The following is a 21,127-nucleotide window of genomic DNA, read 5'->3' on the forward strand; positions in this document are numbered from 1 at the left end:
ACTCCACGCCGCAGCTATGAGACCTCTACTCACTTTTTTTCTGTTTTTACATTTCGCTTCCAGGGTGTTTAGCAGAATGGCACTAGTCACAATCCGCTAATAGGCATGTATACAAGACAGGAAGGACGTGGGTGCGTTCATTCTCCAAAAAGCCAAACCAACCGTGCCAAAAGATGCTCTCAGGAGTTTGAAGAGGTGGTCTGGCACCGAAACTGGAAGGATCTCAGCAAAAATGACATTTCAGTCATGCACGCAGCTGTTACTCTTTTTATATGTTAACAGTGGCTCCGAGCCAAATCACAAATCAGTCCCAACACTGAAAATAACAGAGCAGCGGAGGGATGATTTGCACATATTTTTTCACAGAGCTGGTCAGCTTCCTCCATCTGTCTTCTCTCTCCAGTCAGGTCACAAACATTTGTTATTACGCTTTTCTGCACGCTTTGCACACGTCCACAATCAGTCACAACCCTGAACATAAAGGCTACAAGAAAAGCTGCCTGTACGCTAGATTCTTACCCTAACACAGTCACCAAACTGTCCAGATCTACACCGGATGTTGATTGAGTCATTCCACCACAAATTAGACAAAATGTGAGAGGACTGTGGGAAAGAGTGAGGAGGAGAATCTGTCTGGTCAACTGTCTCCCCTGAAGACCCTGGAGAGGGTGTCTCCATCAGCAGGGGACAGAGGACACAGTCAGATCGTTGTTAAATGCTTACAAAAGTACTAATTAGAATATCTTTGAAGGGCAGAGAGAGACAGAGAGAGGAGCAGAGCCTGCAGTGGAAGACTTTTTGGACAGAAGCCTGTAGGAAGAGCTCGCTGCTCAGTCAGATTAAATTCAAGAGGAAGAGGTGATGTGCAGAGACAATCTTTTCCTTCCTCTTTTCTTTTTTAAACTCAGAGTGAAAGTCTCTCATGGAGTCTCAGTTGGAAACAAATGACTTATCTGCTAAAAAGGGCACAATTCAAAGCTTGGCTGGGTGTTTCATCTCAATATGCTTCACACTGTGTTTTGGCTGTGATCAAATGTTTGCTATCAAAACTGTGAGCCACAAGTGCCAAACGCTGGCACCAAATGGCTGCTTGGATTTGTAATCTTGCTCTGATTATTCGCTAATGAGATCACTCCTCATTTAAATACAGATTGTGGCTAATTTCACAATGTGTTTTTTTTTTTTTTTTTTTTACCAATAAAAGATTTGAAGCAGACACTTAGAGCTATAGAAAGTTGGATGACCCTTGTGTTTGTGTTCACTACTTTTCCCTCACCGTTCCTCCTCTACTTTGCTAACCTGCAGCGGGACCTGCTGAAGTGCATGGGAGCTCAAACTGCTGAGAATGTTCATGCTGGTTCAGATACACAGTTTGTTGTGTATGGGGCTGTGCAGCTGCAAACAGGTTGGGGTGAGAGCACCTTCTACGAGCGTGTAAGCATCAGAAGTGGCATATAGAACAATGGAAGAAGGCGGTGGCCTGGTGAGTGTTGTGCAAGTGTTGACTTGGTCTCCAAATTTTCCAGATCTCAGTCAATCCAGAGGATGTGGGATGTGCTGGGTATACAAGTACAGTACATGGAGGCATCCAGGACTACAAGGATTTACTGCTAACATCTTGGCTGTTTTTACCCTTCCCTGATGAGAAGGGTTCTTCATAATAAAAAGCAGGTGGTCTTAATGTTTTGCCGATCGCCGTGTTTCCAAAACTATAATGATTTTGTTCTGTTAAATAACTAGTTGAATGGGGCGCCAGTGGCCTGGTGGTCTAAGCACACCCCGTATACAAAGGCTATATAGTCCTTGTTGCAAAGGTCGCTGATTCGACTCCAGGCCCATTCATTTGTGACATGTCTTCCCCCACTTTCTATTCCCCACATTTCCTGTCTCTCTTCAGCTGTCCTATCAATAAAGGCCCCGCCCACCCCAAAAAAAATTGAAATGACTGGCTGACAAAAATTTAGATCCTTCAAAAAGTAAATCTGTTGTGCAAACCAACACATTTATGACCATCACTTAAGAGCAAACATTCAGGGCTGTAAATGCTGAGACTGTTATTACATCATGAACATGGCAGCTTTTTGTCAAAAAAAAACAGAGTTAATGAGTTCATGTTCATGAGAAAAGAAACATAAGTTGTCAGTGAGTCAGATCTATTATTGAGACACCAATGTTTCACTACCATCAATCTGATTGCTTTGATCTGGTCCAAAATTTCCTGAAGTTTCATGAAAATTAGGCACATTTTGTTGTAATCCTTGAGATGGACAAACAAATAAGATTTATAGCACTTTCAGTTAGAAACATACGATTTTCAGAGCATATGCATGATTTTTCTAGCATCCCTATGTTCCCATACGTCTGCATTATTGCTCTCTATTTTCCCACCTTAATTACTATTTTTTTGTACTGGCTATTGAGCAGCTTCACAAGTGCAGTCAAAATTTAACTGCACCATTCAATGACAGCTTAGCATTATTTGTAGAGTTTAAGCAAAGCTGAAAACAAAGGGTATAAGTACACAAGTTAATATTCTATTCTGATCAGAGTGAGCAGCTGTGTAAAATAAGTGCTCCCTGCTTTGTTATAACTTCTGTCAACAACACATTGTGACTGTCCTCACTTTAATTTAAAGTGTCAGACAGAGGGTGTTGCTGCTTTAGAGGAATGAGAGCACATGGTTATGTAAGCTATAAGCAGGTATTCCACTTCAAGCTGCTCATGCTTTACCAGTTTGTGTTTCAAAACCTGGAGTAAGTAGGGCATCAGCCTGTTACCCTGAAGGACCCATGAGTCACGATAGACCTGCAGTTTCAGGCATTTCATGTAGCTTTAACTTTTCTAAGGCCACAGCATAGATGAGCTCAGGAAATATTCAGCAAAAAACACTAAGCGGGTCTACTTACTTGTCTTTAAGAGCAAAACTTTAATGAATGAGTTACTAAAATACACTTCTTTAATGGACTTAAGGTGCAACACGCCTCAATATCCAGTGTTTACATAAGACTGACATTTCTGTAGGTCCATAATACTAGACTGATGTGGGTCACAGATATTATCTGTGTCAGCATAAAGCTGTGCTCATACACACCCATATAAAGACTAGTTTGAAGACAACAGTGTTCAGGATGCAAAGAAATGGTTTCATCATGTAATTGCAGCCTTCAATTCTAAATACTGCAGCATGCATAGCAGAGAATCATCGCGAAAGTAGATAAAGTTGTCCACATAAAAAAAAAATTCACAATGCATAAAGATGTTACAAATTCTGTACTTTATTGCATTAAGAAAGCAGTCTTGTTACAGTCCTTATATGGTCATATCAATGTAAAAGTAACCAACAAGCCCAATTAAAAGTATATTTTCCTTTCAGCCCAGAATACACTATTTTGAGCCATTCATCCATCTGAACCATTATAGATTTTAAAATCTAAATAAATCAGGCTTTAATTGCAGACTTGTGCAACAAGGGTTAAATTCAACACTACTGCATAATCATAGCCTGGTCATATAATTTAAATGATACATTTAATGATCCATTACTAACAAGATACAACATCTGTAGATATGTTATGGCTCTAACCGGCATTAATGTAATCAGTGAGAAAGTAGTCTCTCAGGAAAATTCTGTACAAACACCATATGGCTGAAATACACTGAAAACACTGGAATGGGTTTTATTAACACACAAAACAAAAAAGTATTCAGCTCAAAATGCCCTACACCTACAAATGTGTGTGTGGTGTGTACAAATGTTACCCATTGTCCTTCAAGACCATACTTTTTGCTAACCTGGCTGAGTAAACTTAAGTGTTTCTAAACGGCAAACAAGCAGAACACCTACAAACAAGCTAGGCTAATCTCAGCACCAGTTTAGCTTGCAGTACGTTATCTACTGTTTCTACTTAAGAGCTGGATAAATGCTTTTGTAATCATGAAAGTGCATTTTGAGTGGTTTTTTTTTTAACTAGCTTTTGTTTTCATACAGATAAAACTTGATTTAATGGAAAACAGTTTTAGCTAGCTTTGGCTAATGTTAAACTCTTGCATACAATCTTTTTTAACTTTTAAAGACACTACATGCTTTTATATCAACTCGGTTAGACTACTGTAACAGCCTTTTTACTTGTCTTAATCAAAAATCCCTCGACAGACTGTAGATAGTACAGAACTCAGCTGCCAGGCTTTTATCTAGAACCAGAAAATACGACCACATCACGCCTGTTTTAGCTTCACTACATTGGCTGCCAGTACGTTTTAGAATTGATTTTAAGATTTTATTGGTTTTACTCTAACCTTTTAACACCTTACACTCCAGTGTGCAATCTGCGATCCTCGGGCAAAGAGCTATTGTCAGTCCCAAAAACTTGTCTTAAAACAAGAGGGGACAAGGCGTTTGCAGTCTGAGCCCCTCAGCTGTGCAGAAACTGCCTGAGGAAGTTAGGTTGGCGGACTCTGTGCTCTCTTTTAAATCATCGCTCAAACCATACTTTTATCGAAGAGCATTTCCTGATTTTATTTGATCAAGGTGTCTTGCACAGGGTCCTGCTTTTATTTTGCTTTTATTTGGTTTTTACTTTGTTTTCAATTTTTTTATGATTTCATGTCCCTTTAATAGTGATGACACTTGCACTTTCTGTATGGCTTTTTAAAATGCTCTTTATTTTGCACATGCCCTTGAGGCATTGTTTAGCACTTTGTAACATAGTTTTTGAAAAGTGCTCTATAAATAAAGATTATTATCATTATATTATTATTATTTGCTAGCCCTGCACTATTGTTGTTGCAACTGTTACATGATCATTTATCTGAATTCTGTTCTTTGCTGCTCTCAAACAGTTGCTTTTGGCCATTACTAATAATATATAATGTTGCTGTCAGGGTGATTTTAATGGAGAATAAACAATTATTGTTTTAGGGAGCTAATCATTTATCCTATTTGACTGCCAACTGTCTGGCATACTTGCTGCTTATATTGGAGGGAATTTGATAGAGGCATCCATAAAAATAAAAATACAAATTCTAAACTATTTCTAAATATATATTTTAATTTTTACACATTTTAGTTTTTCTTATATGTCTTTAAATAAGACAGTAAGTGTTGGCTAACTATTAAATTAAAGTCATGGAGCAAGTGACTTGGCCAGTTAAACTCTCTATAGGGCTCTTAATTTACCCTGACATCCTATCAGACATGAACAGTGCTCAAACTTCACAGCCTGCCCTCTCCAACCCCACGGCTACATCAGCTGTGATTGGTAGGTCCGGTGTCAAGCAGGCACAGATGGGCTCAGCTTTGAACATTTCTCAGCTGTGGGGAGAAAGGGAGGCTTAAAAAAGTATGAGAGATGAAGTGAGAGAGGATGAAAAGAAGAAGTTGTAGAAGAGGAAAGAAAGTGGAAATGAAAAAAAGGGAGACAAAATAAGTCCGAGAGGCAGAGCCAGGAAGAAAAAAAAAAAAGAGTGAAATGACCCACTTTAGGGTACAAACACATATGAGCTAAATATAACTGCTGTTCACTTTGGCTCATAGTGAAGCATGTATCTCAGGCACAAAGATGTGAACGTGCACTGCTTCAAAGCCAGACAGTAGAAAGAGATGACAAAAATAGACTGTCTTAATTTAGAGCTGAGTAACTTCTATAAATATTTGATAAGAGGCACAAACTTCCTCAATGTGGCGACCGCAAAATGAGCTAATGCAGCTGGAGGGAAAAGTTTAAGCTTTCTTTGGATCTTAATAGAGCAAGATGGTTTGTTTAAAGACATTGAGCCTCATGTAAAGTTTGCATTACCAATTATGACTGCAACAACAACTACAATTCAATTATTGTTCATAGTCTTTGCTGGCTTGGATCACACAATGGTTCCACCAAAGCATTCCTAAGAGAGCAAAAATTACAATGTCTACAAAGCATGCACAGAACAATAAGAGCTACAGATTTAACATCTATTATTTTCATGCCAACTGTAAAATATAGTTAGGAGGATAAATCGTCCCATGTTTGCACACAGTTTTCAATAATTTTTCTGCCAATGAACAACTGAACTGTCACAGCAAAGTTTGCCTTTACCTCACTGTCCTGTGGTGGCTCAAGGCCCCTTTGGTCTCTTAATAAAAATCACCTGACCTCCACACCCACATGAGTACCTGCTCCAAATTCCCTCTACTATAATTGGAACCAACCGGGCACCCTGTTTGCTTTCAGAATTATGTTTTCCAGAAAATATGTTAAAAGGTTTCCCATTATATAGTATCATCAATCACATTTTATATAGTGTGTTGTGCATATACAGTATGTAGAAGTAACAGTGATTCACATACTGATTTTATGTTGTTGTAAAGAAGAGCATTCCTGAAAGGCCAAATAATGGCTCTCCGATTGGCTGAAGTCCTTAACATGAGTCAAGCAAAGTATAAAAATTGCTCAATCTTAGACCTGAGCTATATTGGAAAAGATGTTATTAAGATAACATTTTTCACATCAGTCGATATCAATTATTATCAAATCATTATTTCATTTAAATTTTAAAGGCAGATTTTTGGTCCTGAGTAAAAGATGGAGAAACCATAAAGTTTTTTAGCATGTATCTGGGATTTAATACTTTGATACGCTTCTTAAATCCCTCATTTTTGACAGTGCCAACAGGAAGCAGTTCTTATGTTTAAGATGAGAATTTTGTGAAGTTTTAGTTTTCAAATTCTTGTTTTTGTTAGGTTGAGATAATTAGCATAATTTGATTAAAATTCAAAACAAAGCTGTATAAAATTGTATAGTGTATCATATTTGTAGAGTATTGTTTGTGTAGTGGATGAGCACAGCATAATAGGAGAAATATGAAATGGCTATAGTGTGCTTGATTTTTTTTTAAGAAATGTATTATTATTGGTTATATAAGTGGCTCTAATATTTACATTGCTTGCATTTGCAATAGAAAATCTGGTTTGCACATCATGGTGCATGATATGAAATGTGAAATTTTAAGTATATGAAATATGTTTTTCCCTACAGCAGCTAAACACTGCTTACAGGCCTTTCACATCAAACCAATGTCACATGGAGGGCAAAGATGAAGCAGCTTTTGCAAGTTATCAACTTTAAATCCTACATCCTACATTCTAAATTTTGTTTGTGTATCATCTAACTTCCCTTAATCAGTCTGACCAAAAACCACTCCAGGTATTGAACCCTTGGCTAAAGGTTTTCGTTGCATCCCTAGCATGTACGTGTCAATTTCCCCTCAGGGATTAATAAATAACTTATTATTTTCTTGTTAAAAAGACACAAATAAAGCACAAACAAAAATATGGTTACATCCATACTGCCATGAATTACAGGTCAAATTTGAAATACACTCTTTGCAGCCTGAATGGATTCCCTGAGTCTGAGTCTTTGATCCAGAAATTTAGATTTGCTGAAGTATAACTCCACCTTTTCATCCCCATCATCCATTATGCTGCTTAAAGTCCTCCCGTCTGGTTCCCGCCCACCTGACTTGTTGTGACCTTTTGCGTCTCTCTGTGGACTTTGTGCCTGCCTGTCTTGCCCTTTTTATTCAGCCTCTGCTGACTACCTTTACAAAACTGTTTCTCTCACTGACGCAATAAACTCAGCTTTTCAGTAAACTTTCAGAGTATGAGTCATGCAGTTCAGCCCTCTGACACCGAGTCTTTTTAAAGGGCTCAGTAGAAATGCACAGTGTTAGTATAAGACACTCAATTAGTCATAACATGAGGACACATCAGTGATTAATAACTTGGTCACTCAATCTTAAACTATTGACCCATACTACTGTTTTTGTGGATATGCTTACATTTTAAAGCATTAATCTTAAAGGCAAACTTAAAGCTCCTGTGATTAATTTTTAGCATGTCATGAAACAGATTGAAATTATCACTGATACCTCTGTGAGGCCTTCAAATGCAAGAGAGATCATCAGCAATGAGACTTATCATTTTTATGGATATCTAGTAGGCCTATAATCACTGTTGGATACAGTAAGCTACAGCATGCTACTGAAAGAGCCTTCTTTACACTTCCATAGAACAGATTCCTGTGAGTGATATGATTGGCTGTTAGAGGACATCAGGATGAGAAAACACTACTTACACATGTTCATGACAAGAATGAGGTAAGAAGTTTTTGCTGATTTGTCCACAGGTGAGCGCCTAAACAGATGCAAACTCAAACTTCATGATTCCAATTGCTGTCCATTGTCATTACTTGCCACTAATTTCCCATATTTTGCTATTCTTATTGTGTAAATACTATTTATAAGCTTTCCAACAGTTATAGAAGCACCCTCTGTTGGGGACCCTGCAGACTTGAGGGGTGAGCCCCATCTATCGCTGCCAGTCTTCTGTATCCCGTACCTGTGGCAAGCTAATTTGTAGTTAGCTCTGCTAAAATAAGCTAGAATAAGTTCCTGGTTTGTTTTCCTGGCAAAAGTGCTGTTTCTCTCTGTGTGGTATGATCATAAGAATCACTGAATTTCATATTAAACAGTTTTGTGAGAGTATTGATTTGTTGTAGAGAAATTTCACATGGCTAATGTTTTTTTAACTAAATTGTAGCTCCATCATTGAACTCCCTGGTACAGCTTACTAACTGAGAATTAGCTTAAAGTTAGGGTTGGTAGTCACGGAAAACTAGCATGAATTTGAATGTAGCATTTCCTCAGGGCTCCGTCTAACCCCTCCCCAAAAACAACCCCCCCGCCCGCTCACATGCATGAGCGCCGCTCATTTGCAACCATATGATGGTGACTGATTCAAAACCGGTCCTCAGCACATCGTTTGTGTTCTGCACTACGTCAACTCATGTCTCACTCAGCTGGAGGAAAACACCAAAACATTATCATAGTGAAAGTTAAAAACACAAACAAACTTGAATTGTATGCGCAGGAGGCGGGCAGATCGGAACATTTCGGCTCCTAAAGGCAGGGATTGGTTGGTGTTTTCCCAGGTTTACTCCGGCTGTAGATTGCGGCTTTTTTTCACTCTTTTTTAAGAACACATTAAGTATTGATTGCCATCGGGACATAAAGATCATTTTAACCAATAACAAAAAGTGGATCTAAATCTGACTACCAATCCCAGCTTTAACTGTTTCTTTCTGTGTTTTGGTAAATGCTGGAGATTATTTCTGCAGGAGTGGCTACAACAGAGCTTATGTACTCCTTTACTCTCTGGATAAATTACATGCTGGTGCCAAAAGTGAATGTTCATGCCTGGTTCATCACACAACGTAAGAGAGTACACAGCCGCTACACTCACAGGAGCTTTGACGCCTTCTGATGTTTGCAGCCTTTACGCTGATTTCATCTGGGATGCTTTGAGCACATCAAACCTTTTTCTATTGTTCTCTAAACAAATAGCTTTGTTATTAGCAGCTTCACAGACTAATTGAAGAATTCCAGCGAACTGCTTTAAACTGCTTATTTTATCTGCTGTCTTTCTTGAACACTTCCTGAAGTGGGTATATAAGAAAATCACCTTCCTGAGAGCTTGTTTTACTTCTGTACAAACACTGAATTAATGAAACATTTTCAACATTTCAAAACATAAGCATAGTTTCTGTCTAAAAATAGATTCTCCTTGTTTTCCATCTAAAAAGGTACCAAAAAACTCAGCTCTGCCGCCCTGCTTCACCGTGCCACATAATGACAGTCTCCACCTGACATTGACTGCCTCCATCTGTGCCCATTCAGTGACACACAAACTGCCTCAGATCTGCTGCTTCAATCAGTCAGCAGAACACAGCCCAGAGAACTCCATGGTCAACAGGGAGCTGGAGCTGACACGTTGCCAAGTTTCTGTACACAACAGGGTGCCAAGTGCTGCAGAATATTCCCAAAGAGCACAAAGGTCATTGTAATCAAGAAAAGGAGAGCTGTACAAAAGGTGGGAAGTGGTGTACAATGGTGGATAAATGACAGGAACATGCCGCTGTATTTATCTCTTCCTTTGAGTGGAATCTGCCCGATACTTTGCAGGAAGGTCGAGACAGAAACGTTGCGTTTGTTCTGCCCTGTTTGATGACACAGGCAAGAACCCTGTCAACTGTAGTAATGTTGCAGTGCATTAAAAGAGTCTGGAACAGAGGTCAGGTACAGCAGGGGATTTGCATGAAACAAAGACAACCGAAATCCACACCTCTCTCACCATAAAACCTTCATTCAACTACTTCCTTCCAGCTTACAGTTCAAGTAGATTGAGACATTGCATTTGCATCCTGAGGCTACCGGTGACACATTCATACAGTCAGAGCAGGTGTGATATGAATATTGAAACAACTACAATTCCCAAAACCTCCTCCTTATGTAAGGTTCCATTAATATAAATCTGAGAATGTTGTTCTGCTCTGAATCCAAAGAAGCTGAACAATTAAAACCTACAGCAAAGTAATTTGACTGGGTATTTAGTTGATTGAACGTTAGTATGATGTCACGCTTGCTAATTGGCACCAGAGTTAAAGTCAGTAAACAAGTTAATCATATTCTTTTAACTGCTGGCGGGAAATGCCGGTCATATGTTGTGTCTGAGCTGTAGCTAAGCCAACCTCCAGTACCCAGGGTTATAGCACCAGCTAACAGCTATAGCCATATTTCTATAAAGCTTTACTACCTGGATCTAAACAAACAAAGAGAACAGATAGCATGGCATGGCGTGGTTTGGTAGTATTTTAATCGAGAAAATAACCAACATAGACATGTGGACGTCAACCTGTAAGGAGGGCCGAAGGCTGGTGGTGCTAGCTGTGTTATCGTTGTAATCGCAATTTTGACACGGTTTACCTGCAGGAACTGTGATCATGTGTTTTGGGCTCAAATGTAATGGCAGTAGATGTTTTCTTACCTTTGGATTGATCAATTAGTCTGAATTTGACTTTCTTTTTAAACGACTACTATTTGCCTAGCATCTGTACGTTTCACCCACCTACCGTGTCAGTTCACACAAGTATTTTTGTTCTATGGTTAATAATGATGAATAACTGTTGAAAAGGAATTTAGGTAGTATGATAATTTGATATGAAGAATAAGAAGAGACGATGCTATAACAATCTCATATCTGTGCGGTAAATATGGAGCTAATGCCAGCAGCGTGTTAGTTTTACTAACAAAAACAGACTAGAAACAGGAAGCTGGAGAACCAGGCTACATGGTCATGTACGAATAGTAAAAATATTTCACCAAGCAGCTCATAATACTGTCTGTGTAATCCCAACAAAAATTACAGAAGCAAAAGCAAACAAAATGAAGAAGAAAGAAAGAAAGACACCTACTTTTTAACATCAGTTTAGCTCCTTTCTACTTTCTGCACTACGCAATGCTAACTGGCTACTATTTGTTTCATGTTCAGCTAGGAATTTGGTGTCATCTCATCGTAGACTGAAAATGAAAAGAGATTAAAATTTCAAAAGTATCAACATATTAAATCTTGGTTAAGCAAATTATCGTTTTTGTTTTGAAATAGTGAAACTGAATTATTTAGCCTCAGTGGAAGGCTTCAGATGTCTTGATCAGTTATTCAAAAGCTCAAAAGTAGGAACATACTGAGTTCACATTAGATGTAAGATTTGTTAAACAAGCAAATATCATAAAACAAGTTAAAGTGTGAGCTGTTTGACATCTAATTCAGTATCATAGAAAACAAGGAAACAAGGAAGAAGTAACAGGAGATGATTGTTGTTACAAGCCAAACATTAGAAATCTTACTCCACAGTCTCGATTTGTCGTCCCAGGTTCAAACTTCTTTGATATTTTACTTATGCTAGAGTAAATGTGAGAGTCCACTCCCACATAATCTGGTTAAACTAAGTGAAAGTCGATCAGAGCTGCTGCAGAGCAAAGCGTCTGTTGGCTCTATCCACCAGAGCGTCACAAATCCGTTGGCTCTACCTTTCATTTGGACTCTTTTCTCTCAGGCTGACAGTCAGACTCCATGATGCAAGCCAAGCCAGCTAAAGATCACAGGCCAGAGACAGATCCAATAGAATTGTAATGAATGAACTCCTGACATTTCTTGGACTGGTTTTCACCAGGAATAAGACGGAAGATGCAGCTCTACTGTAGTCTTTTGACCAGCGTCTTCTATATTGGACGTTGACATTTCTTTGCTTGGTGCCACGTTTTTCCCATTTTCATTTTCTATTTTTATTTTCTGCTTAGCTCTCATGCCACGTTCCAGGCAGCAGCACTTTAGTGATGTACATCAAAGATGGCTATAGGTCCACCCAAGGGACGATTACACAACAACACTCTCCTTTGACAGTCGCCCCACCTTCTTGTATCTTAATCCCACATCCTGCTGAGTGAGATTGGAAAGAAGATGCTCCCTCACCTTAGTAACTCCTCATCATCTTGACAAAAGATGTAATCCTGTTCCACCTACTCACATAAACAGGCTTATTCTACTAATTCTATTCCTGGGCTAGATCCCAGGGAGGGATTTGAAGGGGGTTTTCTGAATGGGTGCACATGCAGGCCGTGCAGGGCAGGACACATAAGGAGGCTTGACGCACGGTGGAAAGAAAGGGGGAGTAAAATGAACAGCCTCTGCCACAGGGGTAAACACTGCGGTGGTCGGACATGGGGTTCAGTTCTTGGCGATATTCTGTCACATGTATGTGTGCTTGAGCAAAATCTAGTTCTTCATTAATGTCCTGGGGTCCTCACCCTTTTTATAGCTGGCTTAATATGTCATAAAAGTGGCATTTCATTTCATTCTGACTGACAATTACACTGCGAGCTGGTGACCTAGTGGTTTAGACGCTATATATACACAACTGTCTCGTCTGATTTCCCAGGGATGATCTCTTCTTTACACGTCTATTTGTCTCTATGTCGTCAACTGTCCACCTAAAACCCCAGATCATGAGGTTGCCCAGACTTTCCCTTTGTGTCCAACAGGGTGAGAAAATGTTTTAGTCCAAAGTGGGTAGAGCATGCAGGATTAGAAGGACTCTGGTGGCTGTTTCTGGGTTAGTGTCACCAAAAAATGTATGAGGACGTTTGTGCAATAAAAGCAGAAAAGCTATGTTTTGTGTGGCCAATGCCATTGCCCCAAATGTTCAGGATTATCACTCTTTGCGTGCACGCATAAGCTCAATCAGACTTCAAATGGACTTTGCCCTTTGTGCTTGCAAGGAAAGGTCCTTTTCTGATCCAGGTAAACTGGACCATTCAAGGTATTTGTGTCCTTACACACGGCCTACTTGGGAATTTAACAAACATTTTTAGGAGTGCAGTGCATGAGTGAACAAGGCTCAAGACCGATTATCTTAAGAAACACTGGGTTATAAATTGCAGCTCTGTTAGCAGGGGTTTGTTGCGACATGTATTGGATGCAAAATACAGTGGGTCAAGTTTGAAGGTTCATCAGATGCAAAAGCTGCACAATAGTTAACATGCCTTTGAGGCAACTCTGGAAAGTTATCACAGCAAGAATAATTTGCACCCTCCTGTCCTGGCATTTTCAAAGTAAACAGAAGAATTAACATAATGCTACACTATTCATGCAGTCAGGTAATCTGCTTGTATTGCATTCCCGCCGAGTGCTTTGATGAATGACTTTGGATGTTGCTGTGAAAGAAATTAAGCCAGGCTCAACTTTCCTCATGACCCTGCCCTGCAAATGAGGTGTTTCTCATTGAAATTGATGAAGAAGCTACTTTTCTAACCCATTACTTGCATCCTGTACTTTTGTTTGCCCCGTCAGCGCTGCTTGTTGGATGGTCAGATACTTCCTTACACTCCTAAAGGTTTGTGTGTTAACATCTGAAATATGTATGCTACAAAGGATCAATCTAATACTTTGGTCTGACCTTCAGCTGGGAGTACTTGAACCTCAGAATGCCTGTAGGATTTGTGCCAAGCATTGTAGTTTCTCTGCACTTGCATCGATAATGTCAAAGGTCTAACTCTCCAATAGCAGCTTTCCTTCATTCAAATTCGCCTCATACTGTGATTGGTCAAGTTTTGTAAAACAGTTTTAAAATCTGCTCTTCCATCGCCATTTTCAAATAATTTCCCCTGACCTTTAGTCACGATGGTTGGGGCTACATAAAAAAAACAGTCCTTGTTACACTAGTTGCGTGCTTGACTCCCAATCCTTTTGCTATTTGGTGAATATCTTACCCCTATTCGACCAATCACAGCCCATTGATATTGTCTGATGACGGTAAAGCCTCTTTAAAAACTGGCCAGTTTTTTAGGGCTTCCAGTAGCAATCAGCAATAATGGACTTCCAGTCAAGACTCCTACAATGCATTGCCTCTGTTTACAGTCTTGGTTGAAACTTGAGATGCGGAAATTGAGGTGGTGTTGAAACTTAATATCTAAGAGAATATTTTAATCTGCACTTGCATGCAGCCATCTTTTTAAAGACATCCATTGAAGCTAATTCATAGTTAGATGATCTCTAAATTCCACGTTCCATGATTACATTACAGTGGATTACACTCATACTGACTTTTTCCTGTATACAGCCAAAGCCCACTTAAACATTAGTTGATGACAACATTAGGACTACAAACCAAACACTTCCAATATATTATAAAATATAGTCTTGAGCACATAGATCATGCACAGAAATACCTATTCTGGAAATAGAGATTACACTGTCACTAATTAATGATGTAATGGCTGAAAAAGAGCATCAGATTTACTGTCTGGCATCCTCATGCATACACCTTGCAGGTAAGAGAACTGTGTCAAGAAAGCCTAATTTTTACTGGTTAAAAAAACAGTATCTATAAGAATTTCATGTCCAGGCTGGATTTAAAATGCTAGGACATGCATTAAGATGAAAAAGAATGTCAAAGATGCAGATTAACACAGATTTTGTAGAATTTAAACCGTCCGGATTGAAGTAAAATCTACACAAAGCTCTGCAGAATTGGAGCTTTGTGTCTTCGTGCACTGAATTTTTTAACACACGTCTAAGTGAGCGTGCCTCCCAAAATAAAGCTCAAATGCAGAGAGGCACACTCCAACGTGCGAGTTTCTCAAAGAGCTTATTGTCTTCTCATGTGTTCTAAATTCTTAAATACTTGACCTATATTCTGTGTCTTAGAGGGGTTTGTGGAGCAGTGGAACAGAAAAACAGTGACTCTGCAGGGTTTGTTGTGATTTCTCTCAAAAGTCACTTCTGAAATAAGAAGCGATGGAGCTGCAGTGAGCTTTGTCCGACCCGCGGGGAGAGCTTTGCCTCTCACACAGGGAAAATAAACGAAAGCACTTTTAATTAGATTGAGGACTTTTTAGCTTACAGAGGCAAATTTAGAATGGTGATAATGTGAGCCATGAAACCCATTATGGAGAATAATCTGAGAGGGAAGGGGATGGAAACAACAAAGCGGGATGATACTTGAAATGCTTACATGACGATATATAAGTAAGCTGAATCTAACAGTTTACTTCACTCAATCAAGTTTACTGTATTTGATTGATAAGTTAAAAAATTAGTTAAAATATAACTACTTTGTGTTCAATGATAAACTTTGATTATTTCGCTATTAATTATATTTGCATAAAAAAAGCTGCACCAAGTAAGAGATTATCTAACTCCAACATGATGAGCAGGACCCCAACAAAAGCGGTCCTGCTCACTGTGTTGGGAGTTCAACCCCTTGCAAAAGTCTGTTCACTATACATTATCTCACAGTGTGGCCGCTGTCGAGCAATGTTGGTGGACCCTTGTGTCCATTTCACCATTCGGCATTCTACTGGCATAGCTACAGTGTTGTGGAATTGTGGGAAATGTGCCAACGCTGGAGTGCACAGTTACTTTTTAAAAATGTTTAAAGTGATTTTTAAATATTTTGCCGTCCATAATTTGTAACATTTCTTTCTGTTTATCAAATGGTAAAAACAACAACAGTATATTGGCATTAAATTTTGGCAATCAGCCAACCTGCTCTGTAATTATAGGCATCAGCCATTGAAAAACCAATATCTGTTGATCACTTATTTTGATAAAAGTGGTCCCAGTGACTGGAAAAGTATTCAATCTCACATTGTGAGGGTGTAAACATAGACTCATGGGCCCCAGTCTGAACAATTTTACACATAGTTAAATGTAGCCCAGTGGTTCTTCACCCTGTAGGGTCACAAGATATAGCTAAGATGGTATAGGATTGGTGGGATATTTAGGATGAAACAACCAAGCGATGCTATATTAACTGTCATTTTTGGACTTGAATCTTTGCTTTTAGAGAAACATTGACTAATAATGAAACCTGTTTTGGCCTTTAAACTGAGAAGTTGAGAGGAGAAATGTTTTTGTTTTTTTGGGGAAAAGTGATAAAACCCTAAACATCATAAACATGACGCAACCAGGTAATTAATTTAATCCTAGATCACAAAAACAGGCTGATGTAGTCTATTTTGTTTGCTCTTGTTTACTTTCTCATGAAACAAACTCTAAGTAATAATTTCCCTGCATTAATGTAGAGAGATTTAGAAGTAATAGTGGCCTCAAACTTGTAAATCAGTGCTCCAGTAAGAGAGCTAAGCTTTCACCCCCGATTCCCATCCTACTTGAATCTCTCTGTGGCAGAGCATTATCATCACAGTCCTCATGGAGAAACTATTTCAAAGTATATTGTATTTCAGTCACAGTATCAGGCTCCACTGGATGTTTTGGCTGCTCTTGCAAAATTCAATATGACCTTGAATGTTGAGAAGAGCACTTTTTTGTAGTTTTCCTCTATAATTCTGGCAGACACATTAGTTATAGCAGCTTCAGCGGATGGGGACGTGACTCATAACTCATGTCTCTCAGTGACACAAGTCAGTGAATCACGAGTGAGAGCACCGAGTCGTCTTATGCCTGCCAGAGCTGGTCAGATCACAAGTTGTATATCAATGCTGAGTTTCCTTTTGCAGCAAAGACGAAGAGCAAAAAGATTCAAAGGCTCCTATGAGGAGTTTTTAGCTGGGTAAAAAACAGAATGAAATAAAAAATGACGCCTCTTTATGAGCCACAAAAACTAATGAGACCATCAATGTGAAGACTGAGGTTGGTGTCAGTCAAACTGATTATCTGCACGCTACAAAAACAGCCTTTTTTATACATATTCCCATAGCATGGATTCCTCATGAATAGTATTTGAAGGTTACGATAAAGTGGGATTGCATTTTTGTTAGAAAACACTTTCACATGTGCTGGATAAGATCAGTAAAGAGATACAGGTTTGTCCACGGGGGGCGTCAAAATCAACACAAGCTGAAAGTTACTCACAGGAGCTTTAAGCTTCAAAAATTGGAGTATAAAAATGACAAAGTGAATCGATTTGAACAGAAAAAACTTCAAAATACTTACACTGTTTTTCAAAGTTTAAATTATGGCATCGTACTATTTTACTAAAGAGACTGTGAGGAGTTTTCGTATTGTGTTGATTCTGCCCTTTGGATGAAATCCAGCGCTTTCCAGGATGACGACTGCATTTCCCATAAGCACCATCATCCACTGTCGTAAAGATAAAGGTGGGTTTGTTGTGGAAGTAAACTAATGGAATACAAATCTTTTTTATACTACTTTCCTTTGTTTGAAACAACTTTTTTGTAAAATGCAGAACAATGAGGTAATGTTTTGACATTTAGCTACATATAATTATCAACTGTAATGTAACAACGACAAACTAACTCAGTTAGTTGGCTTACAAAAGGTGAGCAGACATACGGGTTTAACAGTACACAGCCCCGGTGTTATGATAAGCGCACTGGAGTGAAAATAGGTGTCAGAATAATACAAGTTTGCATTCATTTGATCTTTTTTGTCTTCAAAAAGTAACTTTAAATCCAGTTCATTGCCATTTTGCTCTTTTACCTAGCAAAGCCTTATAGTTGTAGAGTCTCTCCATCTACTCCAACGGATATCGTACATCTTTTAGCTAATCCTGGTCCAGTACAAAATATTTGGACTAAACATTTTGTAAAAGGAAAGTTATCTAAAGAAAATAAAAAAAACTCCTCCTGCTTGGCAACGTACTGCTAACTGCATAACTTCACCAAAGGAGCTCTAAACATGGACACTTCAGGTGAGTGCTGAATATCGACATGACTTTTATTTTGGGGAATATTCAACCCGAACACAGACTCTGAAATTCAGCAAAAAGAAATAGCTGGGTCATGAAGAAGCATCATTAAACCAGTAAAAAAAATAAAACTCCTCACTGTGCCTTTACAACGATATTTCTCTATGGTTAGTTGCCTCATTGTTGCTAACTCTGGCATTGTTTTTGCAACAGGTTGCTGCAGATGCACCTTATACATTTCACCAAAACATTTATTTTCCTTTCCTAATTTCATTTTGTTTATTTTTTAATGTGTTTTGTACTTAAGAAAATATGCTTATGCTTATGCTAGCAGGCTAGGTTAGCATTAGAGTTAGGAATGGAGTCCTGTCAATCCCCGTTATTGGCGTGCTTTTGCTTTTTCACATGTGTTTTTGCTGAAATGTTACACTGCCCAGTTGATCATCTATGGTTTATATATGTTAATGCAGTAAGTTGCTAATATGAGTATTCACATAAGTATATATTTACATGATTTTTAGATAAAAAAATGTTTGAATATGGGATTTCTGGCACAAGCTTTGTTATTGATCGATTTTTAAATGCCTAATTTAATCAAGCACTTTCTCAAAATGTTTTGTCTACATGTGAAAAAGGTTTACCTTTTAAGTCAATTTGGACTTAGTCTGATCATTTACACAAAATGTCAATTTTAAAGGGCTAGGACACTTTTTTGGGTGTATAATTGTAACTTGCATGAAATTGCTTATTGTCTTGCGTAATGTTTTATCATTTTCTGAACCATTTTATTGATAAAAAGCCTATTCATGGTCAGAGGGACGACCCCAGACACACACACACACAGCTCATGGATTTCTGCATTGCCGTCTTTTGTCATTCATTCTGACATTATTGACCGGCTCTGTCATTGTCAGATATACAAATGAATACATTCTTTAGTATAATAGTATGTATATTATACTGTCTCTGGTGTGCTACAGTTATAGTTGTAGGAGGCGATAACGCTGTGAGATATGGATGAGACAATTATGAGTTGCGCAATAAAAATGATGAAGTCTCATAATTTGGAATTTCAATGGTTGCAGAGAGGATAAAAATCCAAACAAATGCTCTGTAACCATTTTATCTTGCAAGAAGACACATTTTCAACACCAGCCTGTTTTTTTTTTGATTACTTGATGGAAAAGACAGTATGAGAAATACATAAAACTGAATAACGGAGATCTCGTTCAGCTCTGGAACAAAGTGTGCATCTGCAGGCAGCTTCAACACTCCAAATTTACTGCTCAGTGACAAATCTCAGGAGATGCATGAATGAAACTTAACAGGCAGATATGATGGAAAGCTGGCAGTGTCAGAGCTGTTGTTAAGCTGTATCATTTAAGACGTTTTTAAAGCTCTGAGACAGCTGGTGTCACATGTACACCTGTAGGTCAGCTGACAGCAACATAAAGCGACAACAACCTGGAAGCAAGGCGAGAACAACTTGTACAAGACAGTTCTTGAGCCCAGAAAGAGCACAAATAGAGATGTTTTTTTGTTAGAGTGAGGACTTGAGAGCTCCGGGGAAGCTTGCAAGACTTACAATTTTTCTTATCTTTCTCTGCTGTGATTTATAGCCTGGTGAGAGAAGAATGAGTGCTGCATTTAAAGTGTTCAAGCCCCTGTTCTCCATACAAATCCTGCGCTGAAATCTGTAAGGGGAGGAATTCATTTTGCAAAACAGGAGACTGCTGTTTCACATGAGTCTATTTTTGGAGTTGTTAACATGGGAGAACATGAGAAGTCACGCTGCAGGAACACAAAAACTGCTCTGCGTGCAGCCATTTCTTTTCCTATCAATTCCACAGCATCTGAATATTGACTGCGAACACAACATGACGCCCCCCGCAATAAAAGTGCACTTTAATGAATCTCAGAGGAGGAGCAGGAGGTGACAGAGTTGCAGATCAGCTGTCCTGATAAGGCTGTCAGAGATACTTAACCTGATCTCAGGTAGGTATGCAGGAGTGCCACATCCTCATACTCGTCATACCTGCACGGGCAAACACAAACTGACCTGGACTGAGCATGAAAAGCATTTGAGGGAGAGAAAAAGATAGTCCTACGCCTTTCACCTTCCTTGACATACCTCTCATTGGATTCTGGATCCACAAGATGCCTCCGATAAGGTGTGGAGACTGACCGAGCATCCCGAGTCACTGCCTGCCACTGTCACGTCCGGAGGGAGCTGCTTCACTGAGTGTTTTATTGACAATCACGAGGAGACTTCTCGGTCCACATGTCACTCCACCTGCTGCCAGATGAGCAGCCTAAACCTGAGCTATCTCGTGGAACAGGATGAGCGCACGAACGGTGCACTGTTGCGCCACGAAATAGAATAATCTGTGGGAAAATCTACCTTAATTTAACATAGAATAGTCCCTGATGCAAATCTCAGCACCTACAGGCTCAAGTGTGCTCCAGAGAAAACAAAGTGCACGGCATAGCAGGGGTGATTGTGCAAAAGAAGTCGCAGACCTGTTAACCAGTCTCGTCTCCACGCGCAGAGCTCACGACCAGACGCGCGCACCGCAACAACAAACACACAGAAAGAGGGTTGCGCGTTAACACGAATCTTTATGGTTTATGAGCATGTAGGCTACCAAGGCAGCGGTGTCATTTCAATTGTCAAGTGTCACAACAGATGACCAGGACAGTGGACGTGATACGGACAAAGCAGAGGCTGCAACATCACCCAATCACAGGCTCTCACAGCTGACCCGGCTGTGTCTGGGTTGAGCCATGGAACAAAAAAACACCTCCTTACATCATGCAACTATGTGCTGTGTTACCTTTACCACGAGACATGAACGGAAATGCCACCGCGAACAGGTTAGAAAAGAGAAAAGAGAAGCGTCTCACCTTCGACAGCCATCGTGCTACTCCGCAGATTTGGGCATCACTCGCATAGGAAAGCAGGCGAAATGTAAAAAACTCAACGCGCTCTCATTGTACCTTGTTTGGCGTGTTATCATCACTTTGCTGCGGGCAAGCCGGAGCGCACAGCTGCTGCCTCGCCTCAAAGGATCCTGGGAAGTGTAGGC

At 39.4% G+C, this 21,127-nt stretch overlaps 1 protein-coding gene across 3 annotated transcripts in view; it reads right to left on the minus strand.

Moving 5' to 3' along the window:
- The window catches only part of samd12 (sterile alpha motif domain containing 12), a 148,328-nt gene extending 127,201 nt beyond the window's left edge, over positions 1 to 21,127 (minus strand). For 2 of the 3 annotated variants that reach the window (XM_034705773.1, XM_034705774.1), the window contains exon 1: positions 20,946 to 21,127. In XM_034705773.1, coding sequence (XP_034561664.1) covers positions 20,946 to 20,958 — 13 coding nt within the window. In that variant the 5' untranslated portion in view covers positions 20,959 to 21,127. Of the gene's footprint in view, positions 1 to 20,172; positions 20,249 to 20,945 lie in introns of those variants that run through there. The other variant, XM_034705772.1, reaches the window with a different exon arrangement.

This window comes from Notolabrus celidotus, chromosome 16 (genome assembly GCF_009762535.1).
Source record: "Notolabrus celidotus isolate fNotCel1 chromosome 16, fNotCel1.pri, whole genome shotgun sequence".
Taxonomy (NCBI): domain Eukaryota; kingdom Metazoa; phylum Chordata; class Actinopteri; order Labriformes; family Labridae; genus Notolabrus; species Notolabrus celidotus.